At 51.3% G+C, this 11,440-nt stretch overlaps 1 protein-coding gene across 2 annotated transcripts; it reads left to right on the top strand.

The window, feature by feature from the left end:
* The first annotated feature begins 1,107 nt into the window (after positions 1-1,107).
* Brd2 (bromodomain containing 2) lies at positions 1,108-8,468 on the top strand. Of its 2 annotated transcripts, none has more exons than XM_010605259.3 (12): positions 1,108-1,193; positions 2,492-2,795; positions 3,418-3,555; positions 3,999-4,137; positions 4,223-4,437; positions 4,533-4,907; positions 5,407-5,535; positions 5,714-5,962; positions 6,100-6,359; positions 6,958-7,262; positions 7,453-7,575; positions 7,662-8,468. In XM_010605259.3, the coding sequence occupies exons 1-12, from the start codon at positions 1,168-1,170 to the stop codon at positions 7,796-7,798; spliced, it is 2,400 nt and encodes a 799-aa protein (XP_010603561.1). In that variant the 5' UTR covers positions 1,108-1,167; the 3' UTR covers positions 7,799-8,468. The 2 variants fall into 2 exon arrangements, with proteins under 2 accessions (XP_010603561.1, XP_019060263.1); XM_019204718.2 differs by lacking the exon at positions 1,108-1,193 and adding an exon at positions 3,041-3,132 and having other exon boundaries at positions 2,704-2,795; positions 7,662-8,466.
* Positions 8,469-11,440: the final 2,972 nt, after the last annotated feature.

The raw sequence follows: 11,440 nt of genomic DNA on the forward strand, positions 1-11,440 counted from the left end.
ATCGCAGGTCGGAGCGGCGACGGACGGCGCGACTCGCCGAGCTTGGCCATCGCCGCTCGCACCGTGCTCGGAGCCTGGGAGTATTCGGTCGGAAAGGAAGGCGAGAAGAAGGTGCCGGAGGCCCTGGGGACATGGCGCTTCCAGCTTCCTCTCTCCGGAGTCTCAGAAGCTCAGAGCAGCCCATTGACTCCGAGGCGCGGCTGACAGCCGCTTCCCGACGGGCCTATGCGGCACTCTTCTGCCTGGTGACCGACGCCTGGAAAATGGACTGCGTGACGTCATCGACTCGGCCGACCAATGGAAAAAGCTCCCGCGGAGAGGCGTTCCTCCCCTTTGGACTCGGCCCCCTCGCGCGCGCTCGCTCGCTCACGCGCGCGGAGGGGGTGGGGGAAATCGCTAGTCGGGTGGCGCGCATGAGCAGCGAAGCTCCACCCCCCCGCCTATATATAAAGGGCTGGCGCCCGGGATCGGCGGCGCCATTTCGCGCTGGAGTGGAGCAACCTCTAGAACGACCTGGAGGATTCTGCCAACCGGTACAGAGCCTTAGAGTCGTCGGGGGCCGCCATCACAATCCACGTCCATCCGCTTGGAAGTGGCCTTCATCTCGGCCTATGACCGATTCTGGCGGACAGTACAGACCCCATAGAAGCCCCCGAAGCTCCCCTTTTGCGGGCCCCGCCCAATTCTCGGAGTCTATCCACCCCCTCTACTCCGCCCTCAAGAGGATTTCAAAGATGGAGGCGGCGGCTCCATAAACCACTTTTCGTGTTCATCCGCCTCCATCCGAGGTCGCATCTGGACCTCGGTCCGCCCTGGACGGTTCCGACGGGAAGAGGGGACCCCTGCAGACCGACGGCGGGCTGAATTGACGGTGTCTGGGGTCGGGAACTGTGTCGGTTTGAAGAGCCGGTCCCCTCGATCTCGGCCGAGGCCGCCGCCATTTTCTTCTGTCCGCCGCCTGCGGAGCGCGCCAAGCTGCCGGGAGTTACCGGGAGAGGCCGCGGAGGAGAGCGCTGTGTGCCGGCCCGGCGGGGAGCTTATCGTCTGGAGGGCCAAGGGCAGCGGCCTCCCCCCACTTCCCGGGTTATGCTGGGCCGGGCGGTGAGGGGATCCGAGGCCACCCGGACTTTGCTTGGCTGAGGGAAGCGCCGGTTCCCCGCGGTCAAGATGCTGCAGAACGTCACTCCCCACAAGTAGGTCCCTGCGAGCGGCGCGGCGGCGCGGTCCCTGGGCACCGCGACGGGGGAAGCTGTCAGTCTTTGGCCTGCCTCGCTGCCGTGACTACTGTTGGCCGAGTCTGGCGGGGCTGCTCTGGCGGAACAGCGTAGTAGGGATGGGCGAATCTTCTAGTGAACAAGAGGGTCTTGTGAACCTGGTAGCTGGCGTGTTTTAGGGGTTTCGTGGCCACCCTGGGTGCCGAGTCGGGTTACCATGGTGACAGCTTCAGGGACTGGCAGCGGGGATTCCCAAGATGAGAGTAGAGGGATCGTTCTCCCTGCCTGGGGGTTCGTGCTGTCTACAGTTTATCATTCAATTTTGCGTGCCTTTTAATGACTATGTGAGGTGTGCGTTTGGTTTGTTGGGGGGATGCTTTTTGATAGCGTTGAGTTCATTCAGGGCAAGAGGGTGGAGCTAAGACTCCGTTGAGGTCTTCGGATGTAAACAATGAGAGCTCGATGTGTTGTGTCTTTGATCTGGGGGTGGGAAACACCTGGTACAGGAGAGAACCAGGGGGACTGACTAAACCTGAACCCACTTTTCAGTCTTTGGTCTGCACACTGTTAGTGGGGCTGTGCTTCTAGCGGGGGGTGGGGGGATGGCCTTAATTGATCGTTAGGTGGCTCTGTCGAGCTTGGAGAATGGAGACTCGGTTTGGTGTGAATAATTTTAATAGAGCTGGCACTTTAGACTCTGAAGGCTGGCAAATACTCCCTTGTCTGGATTTTTGGTTGTATGTGTATTCTTGGTTAGATTTTCAGTTCATTTTGTGCTGTGGTGGTGTAATTATTTTGCCTTCGAGAATTACCTTTTTTACCCAGATGGATTCTTAGCTGTCTTATCAGCATTTTACGAAATTTTTTTCTCCGTACTTTGTTCCCTTCCTCTTTTTTACAGGTTCCCTCAGGCTTAACCACCATGGCAACCGCCAAACCCCTAGTGAGGAGGAAGCTTGAGTTTCTCAGTTCAGCTCCACCCGTTTTACTTAAGATCCATTCCCATAGGGCCATCTTAAGAGGTTTTGTTTTAAATTGAGCAGAGCTCACCAGATTTCAGGTGGAAACTGGATTTGGTGTACTAAAAATAAAACAAAAAGTGGGTAGTGGACAACAGCTCCTCCATAGGTTATCATTCTAGTGAGAACTGCTTACAGCAAGTTTAGTCACCTTACTAGATCCACATCCTGGATTTACTGGGTGCATAGTGCAAGTCACATTTTTTTTCCTTGGTTCTGTGAGATTACCACATCTAATTTTGTTTCCCATCTTTACAGGCTCCCTGGGGAAGGGAATGCAGGGTTATTGGGACTGGGCCCAGAGGCTGCAGCGCCAGGGAAAAGAATCCGAAAGCCTTCGCTCTTGTACGAGGGATTTGAGAGCCCGACAATGGCTTCAGTGCCAGCTCTGCAACTGACTCCTGCCAACCCACCGCCCCCTGAGGTGTCCAATCCAAAAAAACCTGGGCGGGTAACCAACCAGCTCCAGTACCTCCACAAGGTGGTGATGAAGGCGCTGTGGAAACATCAGTTTGCATGGCCATTCCGACAGCCTGTGGATGCTGTCAAACTGGGTCTGCCGGTGAGTAGAGATGTCAGAGTTTTGGCGCGATGGGAATGAATAAGAATGCGTGTGTGAGCTGGGGTGGGCTACCTAGTATAGGTGCTGCGGCCCCTAGGGACTTCCCTTTCTCTCCCGTAGGGTAGATAGCCAGCCACCAGAGTACTAGATTCATGGTGATTGTTCCAGACACTTGCTATATCTTGGCATCTATTACTGTGCCCTCCATGTGTCCTTAACTTTTGTGCCCTGGCTCCATTTTACAGATTCCCACCCCAGGTTGGGAGAGGACCACGGTGGCCAAAATTCTTAGCTTCTTCCTTTCCCTCATGCAGCCCATGGATAGCCAGCCCCAGAGGTAATGTCACAGGATGGGAAGTTGCCAGAGTGGGTGGGAGGTGGGTGGATAGGGAAAGTGGTAGAGGCTTTCCACTGGGTGTTAAGAATTCTATTCCATTTTCTTTTTGTCCTGTAGTTTAATTGGGGCCGCAGTCAAGAGAACTATAGTGCTTTGCATAGGGAGTGTGTGTGTGTGTGTGTGTGTGTGTGCGGTGTGTGCGCGCGCGCCTGCATGCTTGGAGTTGAAGTTTTTCTAAGAGTAGACATTTAATTTTTAGTAACTCTGACCAATTTTTTTCTTTAGGATTATCACAAAATTATAAAACAACCAATGGACATGGGTACTATTAAGAGGAGACTAGAAAACACCTATTACTGGGCTGCCTCAGAATGTATGCAGGATTTCAACACCATGTTCACCAACTGTTATATTTACAACAAGGTGAGTTTTTTGTTTGATTAGCAGCTGGTAATACATTGACATGGAAAGTTTTTTAAGTGATTAGTCAGAGTCAAAATCCAGAGTTCCAAATGGTGATACTAAACATTGACGGTGGTTTTTCAGAGCTTCTTAGTTAAAAGTTATTTAAGTAGAACATATTTTATGGTTGATGGTGGCCCTGTTTTTAGAAAGCTCCAGAGACCTGAATAATAAAGCTGGATCTGTTTTCCTGACTAGTTCTCATTCTCTTAAATGTGGGAACATTAAGGGGCCATACACATTTTCTCATTTAACAAGAAGGTTTGGAAAGGAAGTAGAATTTAGTGCCTTGGTGTATAGTACTTGGTGACAAAGATGTCTGAGGGGAATGGTGATGCCCTGGGTGGGAAATTTGATGATGTCTATTTTCTGCTGGTACATAACTTTGTTTTTTGTATCCGTAGCCCACTGATGACATTGTCCTAATGGCACAAACACTGGAAAAGATTTTCCTGCAGAAAGTGGCATCAATGCCGCAAGAGGAACAAGAGCTTGTAGTGACCATCCCTAAGAACAGCCATAAGAAGGGGGCCAAGTTGGCAGGTAGGAAGAGTAAAAATTTTTCTGATATGCAAGTGGAAACCTAAAAATGGAAAAGAGAATCAAAAACAATTTTTTTTCTCCCTAGCACTCCAGGGCAGTATTACAAGTGCCCATCAGGTGCCTGCCATTTCCTCTGTGTCGCACACTGCCCTGTATACACCACCACCTGAGATACCTACCACTATCCTCAACATTCCCCACCCATCGGTCATCTCTTCTCCTCTTCTGAAGTCCCTGCATTCTGCTGGACCTCCACTCCTTGCTGTTTCTGCAGCTCCTCCAGCTCAGCCCCTGGCCAAGGTATAGGTCGACAGATATATTTAGTACAATGGGGAAGAAAAAGATTAGTGTAGTGAATCAGAAGTAAGAGGTTCCTATCTTGTTTTTGTTTGCAGAAAAAAGGGGTTAAACGGAAAGCAGATACTACCACCCCTACGCCTACAGCCATCCTGGCTCCTGGTTCTCCAGCTAGCCCTCCTGGTAGTCTTGAGCCCAAGGCAGCACGTCTTCCGCCTATGCGCAGAGAGAGTGGCCGCCCCATCAAGCCTCCACGCAAAGACTTGCCTGACTCTCAGCAGCAACACCAGAGCTCTAAGAAAGGAAAGCTGTCAGAACAGTTAAAACATTGCAATGGCATTTTGAAGGAGTTACTCTCTAAGAAGCACGCTGCCTATGCCTGGCCTTTCTATAAACCAGTGGACGCTTCTGCTCTTGGCCTGCATGACTACCATGACATCATTAAGCACCCCATGGACCTCAGCACTGTCAAGGTACCCACTGCATGGGGCAGATGGGATGCTCAGGCAGTGATTGGAACCTAGGGATCAATAAAGCGATGTTCATGTATCCTGACGGGCACACAGCTGTTTTTTATTCTTGGTATTTTTATCTTCATAAAGTTGTAACAGGGCAGAAAACGTACTCCGAAACCCACATTTCTTACAATAAGAATGAGTTTTCCTTGTTAGCGCTGCAACACTGCTCACAGCATACTAACAGTGTGTTGGATTAGGGAAGGGGAGAAAGGTCAGTGGCCACTTGCTGTCACTCAGAAATAAGTTTCTTTTTCTAGACTTAGATTTCTTTTGCTAGACCTACATATTTCTTCGACTCGCCCAAATTGCTTTGACCTCAGACTTGAGCCCCAGAGCACAGATCCTTGAGGTCATTTCCCACTGTTCTCAAGAGGGCTCCTCGTGGTATTTGGGGTTGGCAGGGAAATGTGAGTCTCTCTGCCTGTGCAGCTTCTGACGCTGCCTCCTTCTGCAGCGGAAGATGGAGAATCGAGATTACCGGGATGCACAGGAGTTCGCTGCTGATGTGCGGCTTATGTTCTCCAACTGCTATAAGTACAACCCCCCAGACCACGATGTCGTGGCCATGGCCCGAAAACTACAGGTGAGTGTAAAGGTTGAAGTTTGGAGACTGTAGGCAGGAGAAGGAATACTTTTGTGGATCTGTTGAACATCTTCAGTGAGGATCACCCCGTTCTTTAAAAATTGGAGCCATATAACGCTGGGTGGTTGGGGAAAGGTGCTCTGTGCTTGCGTAGTCTTGACTGTGTTTGTTTCTGTAGGATGTATTTGAGTTCCGTTACGCCAAAATGCCAGACGAACCGCTGGAACCGGGGCCTTTACCAGTGTCTGCAGCCTTGGCCCCTGGGCTGGCCAAATCATCCTCCGAGTCCTCCAGTGAGGAAAGTAGCAGTGAGAGCTCCTCTGAGGAAGAGGAGGAGGAAGATGAGGAGGATGAAGAGGAAGAAGAGAGCGAAAGCTCTGACTCTGAGGAGGAAAGGGCTCATCGTTTGGCAGAACTACAAGAACAGGTATTTTACCACTGCAGTCTTTGCGGGTAAGAGATTCGTGCCCTGTCTTGGTCCTAATTTTTTGCCTCTGGGTCTCCTTTTTGTTGACGTTTTTGCACTTTGTGTCTGACACCGGCCTCTCCCCTCCCCTCCCCCAGCTTCGGGCCGTACACGAACAGCTGGCCGCCCTGTCCCAGGGCCCGATATCCAAGCCCAAACGGAAGAGAGAGAAAAAGGACAAAAAGAAGAAACGGAAGGCAGAGAAGCATCGTGGCCGGTCTGGGATTGATGACGATGATAAGGGGCTTCGGGCCGCCCGTCTTCCACAGCCCAAGAAGTGCAAGAAAGCAAGTGGGGGTGGCAGTGCTGCCGCGCTGGGCCCCCCCAGCCTCGGGCCCGCTGGAGGAAGCGGCAACAAGTGAGTTCTGGCAGAGTAAACGGCAAAGACAAATGGTTTGGTGATTTTTGTTTTCTTCTCTCTCCCACTCTTGGAAAAGTTTTCTGTACACTGGAGTCATTGCACTTTGTAACCAGTCGAGTAACAAATTCAACAGCCTTTGAGGGCCATAAGATCACAGATGGTCAACTCTGACCCACTGCAAAAGCTGCTGTTGGCAATAGGTAGACACTGAGCAGGGCTGAGTTACAGTTCAACTTGACTTTATTTGTGAAAACAAGTGGCTGGTCGGATTCGTGCAGTGAGCCGCTCTGCCTACTCCAGATGAGCAGTTTTGTGCCCACCCCACCCTGCTGTGTGTTTGGTTTTACAGCGCTTTGGGGGACAGAAAGATGGACTTGTTCAGTACACCCCATGAGGGCTTCCCGTCCCCAAATGAACACTAAAGGCAGAAAGCTCTGTACATCCTTCCTATAGCCCCCTTTAACTACTTCCCTTTACACAGGAACAGGGTGCACTGCAGGTGGGAAATGGAGGGTTCCTGGGTGAAGCAGTGGGACCGTGTTGGAAGAGGCTCGTGATTTTTCTCTAGCTGACAGTTTTCTTCTTTTCCCCACAGGCTACCCAAAAAGGCCACAAAGACGGCCCTACCTGTTCTGCCTACTGGTTATGATTCAGAGGAGGAAGAAGAGAGCAGACCCATGAGCTACGATGAGAAGCGGCAGTTGAGCCTGGACATCAACAAATTACCTGGGGAGAAGCTGGGTCGAGTTGTACATATAATCCAAGCCAGAGAGCCCTCTTTACGTGACTCAAACCCAGAAGAGATCGAGATTGATTTTGAAACACTCAAGCCATCCACGCTTAGAGAGCTTGAGCGCTATGTCCTTTCCTGCCTACGGAAGAAACCCCGGAAACCCTATAGTGAGTACAAAATAAGCAGCCCCCGTGTGGTTCTGAGGACAGCTCGGTGGCAGGCGCTGGGTGCAGTGCCCTCGTGGTTGTCATCTCCCGGCTGCTGATGTCTGCAAAAGGAATTCGGTGACCTTGGGGCCAGCACCTCCGGGATGCTTAGGCAACCTTAGTGAATCCTGTTACTCTTCTCTTTTCCTAGCTATTAAGAAACCTGTGGGAAAGACAAAGGAAGAACTAGCTCTGGAAAAAAAGCGGGAATTAGAGAAGCGGTTACAAGATGTCAGTGGGCAGCTCAATTCCACCAAAAAGCCCCCTAAGAAAGGTGAGTATCGTCTCAAGCTGCTGCGGTTACTGCATTCCCCTGTGACTGTCTTCTAGACCGATGAGTAATGTTCAACTCTTCCACAGCGAGTGAGAAAACGGAGTCGTCCTCTGCACAACAAGTAGCAGTGTCACGCCTCAGTGCTTCCAGCTCCAGCTCGGATTCCAGCTCCTCCTCCTCCTCTTCCTCCTCGTCAGACACCAGTGATTCAGACTCGGGCTAAGGGGCCAGGCCGTGGGGCAGGAAGGCTCCGCAGGACCGGACCCTATGCCGCCCTGGCCCTCCCCCTCCGCTGTGACACTTCTTCATCTCACCCTCCTCCCCTCCGTAGGAGAGCCGGCTCTGCAGGGGAGGGCCGTGGCAAGCAAGACTGACTTCCGGCCCACCGGGAGTGACCTCTTGGACATCGCCTGTTGGGAATGGTGGGGTGGGGCACAGGTGCAGGGTAGGAGTGGGCAGAGGCCCTGCCAGGTTACCCGAGGCCACAGCCGCCCCGTTCACGTCTAAGAGGCCCTGTTTTGAGATTGTTCGTTCTAATTTATTTTACGCTAGGTGAGGCTTTTGAGTAGGGCCGTGGTCCCCTCAGCCTCCATGGGGAGGGAAGAAGGGGGATCTCTCTCTTTTTTTTTTAACGCTGACTTTTTTTTCTACTGTTTTCCCTTTTTTTCCTTCCGCTCCATTTGGGGCCCTGGGGGTTTCAGTCATCTCCCCTTTTGGTCCCCTGGACAGTCTTTGTTTCTTGATTCTAACTTGTAAATAAAGAAAATATTATTCAAGTTTTGAGTTCATTATCTTGGTAACATTTCTTTTCTGTTCTTCAAAAGGAACGTCAAAAGTGTCTTGAGGGCGGGGGATTTAGCTCAGTGGTTCCACCGCCTGCCTTGCAAGCACAGGGACCTGAGTTCATTCTCCAGCACCAAAAAAAAAAAAGTCTTGAGTTTTGTTGGTTTTAGTTTTGTCTTTGGTGCTAGGGGTGGAATGGAGGGCCTTAAGTAAGCCAGTGATATTTCACCACTGAGGCGCTCCATCCTGTCTGAAAATTTTCAGAAAAGTGTCCTTAAAAAGGCTAGCTGTCCTGTATTTAGGCTTAGTTCTAATCTAGTGTGTTGTTTACTGTGTTTTAGAAATAAATGCTATTGGCCTTTTGTATAAAGTGTCCGAAATACCCTTTTAAGTCTGATTGTCTGTGATTTACATGAAATAAGCAAGTCCCTAGCCTTAACGTAGAGGCTTTCTCTGCTGTCTGATGCGAATTCTCCTGAATGCTTCGGTGCGGGAGTGGGAGCCAACGAGCAGCAGGTGCTGTTTGCACTGGGTCGCATCCTTGAGTCCTTCATTGTGCAGTCTTCACACGGGCCCTTAGCCTTTGTAGGAGGAAACGTGGGGGCAGATCCACTCAGGAGTTGGATGTGTGAAAGCGAAGAAAGTGGTCACGGGAGCGAGCGACAGAGTGGAAGTGATGATTAGAGTTTAGTGATAAAGATGCAGTCACTTGACCCGCTGGGAATTCTAGTACGAGTTCTGGGCCACAGCTTTCAAAAGCTTAGGAGGTGACAAAAGAATTTGGTCTAAGAACCACTTGTTTAACACTACCACTACCCTTCAGGGAGGAAACTTGATTGGCTACCGTGAGCTCTTAGCTCCCCTTAAGTTCAGGACCCCTGCTGACGAGAAGTAAAGGCATTATGGATTTGGAAGTACTTGACAGAGCTCGCTTAGAGGGGTGGTAGGTGGTATAGGAACCTTATAAAGGTAAGAAAAATTGGGAATAAGCATTGAAGTTAAAATTTGGGCCTCGAGAGTTTAGTTTCGAGTTGGATTTGTCTGGGGACAAGGTTAATAGCTGCACCTTTGTCTGCTCATATACTTTTGAGAAGGTCTTGCTACATAGTTCAGGCTGGTCTTGAACTCAGTACCCCAGGTTGGCCTCAAATTTGCAGCAGTCCTGCCTTAGCCTCCCAAGTGCTGGGATTATAGGCACATACCACCACACCCAGCTTCCTCGGGTACTTCAGTTTTTGTGTGTGTAGTTTAGAAAAGTAATTAACCGTCCTAAGGTAGAATTCTCATGCCTTTGAATCACCTTCATCGGTCAGGATTTGGTGAACTCAGGACCTTACACTTCTGAGGCAGGTGTGGTGCCACTGAGCTAAAACCCTGGCCTTGACTTCAGTCTCTACACCCCGTGCGTCTGCTGCACCACATGGTGTAGACCCGTCCCAGCCCTGTCAACCTCCCTGCTCTTGTGAGGGACTCCAAGCTAAGGGCCAGAATTGACTGGTGACTCCGGCCTGTAACCAGGGAGGTGGGGTGGGGCCTGCTCTCCCCGGCCAGTGAGATGCTGTGCTGGGGAACTGGGCAGAGGGAGAAAGGTGTAGTTGGTGTCTGATCTCTGTGCTCGCCTTGCTGCTGGTGCCTGCTATGCTGGGTCAACCCTTTAGTCCAAGTCTGCAAAATCCCGTTCGCAGGTCGCCACACTGAGTGACTCCTGTTTATACAGGAGAAGAAGGGGGCCATGTTAGACACAGGTTTTGTTTTTGTGGTGCCTAAGGTCAAACCCAGTTTGGTGAACGCTGTGTATCCCCAGCCCAGTTTTTAATAAAGTTACCAGTGGTTGTGGTAGGACGGTGTGCAGAGAAGAGAGTTTAGTTTTTTCAGTCAGGAGGGGAGTGAAGATTACCAGGAGAAAAAGCCACCAAGGATGACACCGGGTGCAGGTGGCGCAGTCAGTGAGAACGAAGGGGTGAGTACTCCGGATACGCCCCAAGAGCCCAGTCCAGCAGGGGACCGCTGCCACATTTACTATGTAAGGATTTGAGGTTTTATCTTCAATAGCAAGCTCATCTTGAACTTAGTATATACAAAGCGTTCTGTGAAAAACAATTTCTAGTTGGTCTGCCCTGCACTAGGAGGTAACCTAACAGGTCAGTGAGGCAGAGACAGCAGCCTTCCCCGCCACGGCAGCGCTGTCGAGTGGTCAAAGGGACTTGACCCAGACACCCGGCTTCAGAATCCACATCCGGCGCTGCCGCTGGAGGCCCGGTGAGGCCCTTCCCTGAAATCCCGCGTAGCCCTGGTGAGAAGGGCACAGAGGTAGGGCTGCTGAGGCTGGGAGATTCTGAAAGCAGCTGCGGCAGGTGGGAGCGGAGAGTGGGCTGGAAATTACAAGGTGGCGACGTGGGTGAAGGGTAATGGATCGATTTGAAAGCTGAGTTGGAGATAAAATAGATGGGACCTATTTCCAGACAGCTTGTGTCAGTGCTTACTACAGAAACCTTTTACACACGTGTGAGAATTAACAAGCGGCTGACGGTGGCCTCCCGCGGGGTCGGCTGTGGAAGGCCGCAGAAGGGCCGCGCGCACTGGGCGGCTGTGAGAGGCTGATATCAAGGCGAAGGCGAAGGCGAAGACCGCTCCTCGAAGAGACAAGCAGACGCGAGCCTTGCTTCCTTTCCCTTTGACGCCGTTCTTGTGATCCTCCCGGGGCGGGTCTTCCACACCCGGAACTCGGCTGAGCCAGTTTAGTTGACCGTTTGCTATTCAAGTGGACAAAATCAGTCAAGCATCACACTGCTATTTTCAGTGACCGCACCCCGAAGAAGCTCGTCCCTGTGCCCCCAGCCCTGGCACCGCTTCCCGCCGGGCAAGAGGGCGCTTGGAGGCCGAATGGGGAGGCCGAGGGGAGGGCGGACCCTTGCGGACTGACTGAGGCCTCTGGTGCCGCCTGTTGGCCGTGCTGTCCATGACGCCCTCCTGAGTACGTTTGTCCCTTTTATGCATTTTTTCTGTTTTCTTCATTTCATACCCTTCAACTCTTCATTTTCTTCTTCGTTTCCTTTTTTTTTTTTTTTTTATTGTTTTTTTT

Source organism: Fukomys damarensis, unplaced genomic scaffold, assembly GCF_012274545.1.
Source record: "Fukomys damarensis isolate Sample0158 unplaced genomic scaffold, DMR_v1.0_HiC HiC_scaffold_20, whole genome shotgun sequence".
NCBI lineage: Eukaryota > Metazoa > Chordata > Mammalia > Rodentia > Bathyergidae > Fukomys > Fukomys damarensis.

Bases quoted from the DNA above. Each gene is read 5' to 3' on its own strand.
- Brd2 (XM_010605259.3), top strand. From the start codon at position 1,168: ATGCTGCAGAACGTCACTCCCCACAA. The intron at 2,796-3,417 runs GTGAGTAGAGAT...TTTTTTCTTTAG, and splicing joins CTGTCAAACTGGGTCTGCCG to GATTATCACAAAATTATAAA. The intron at 5,536-5,713 runs GTGAGTGTAAAG...TTGTTTCTGTAG, and splicing joins CCATGGCCCGAAAACTACAG to GATGTATTTGAGTTCCGTTA.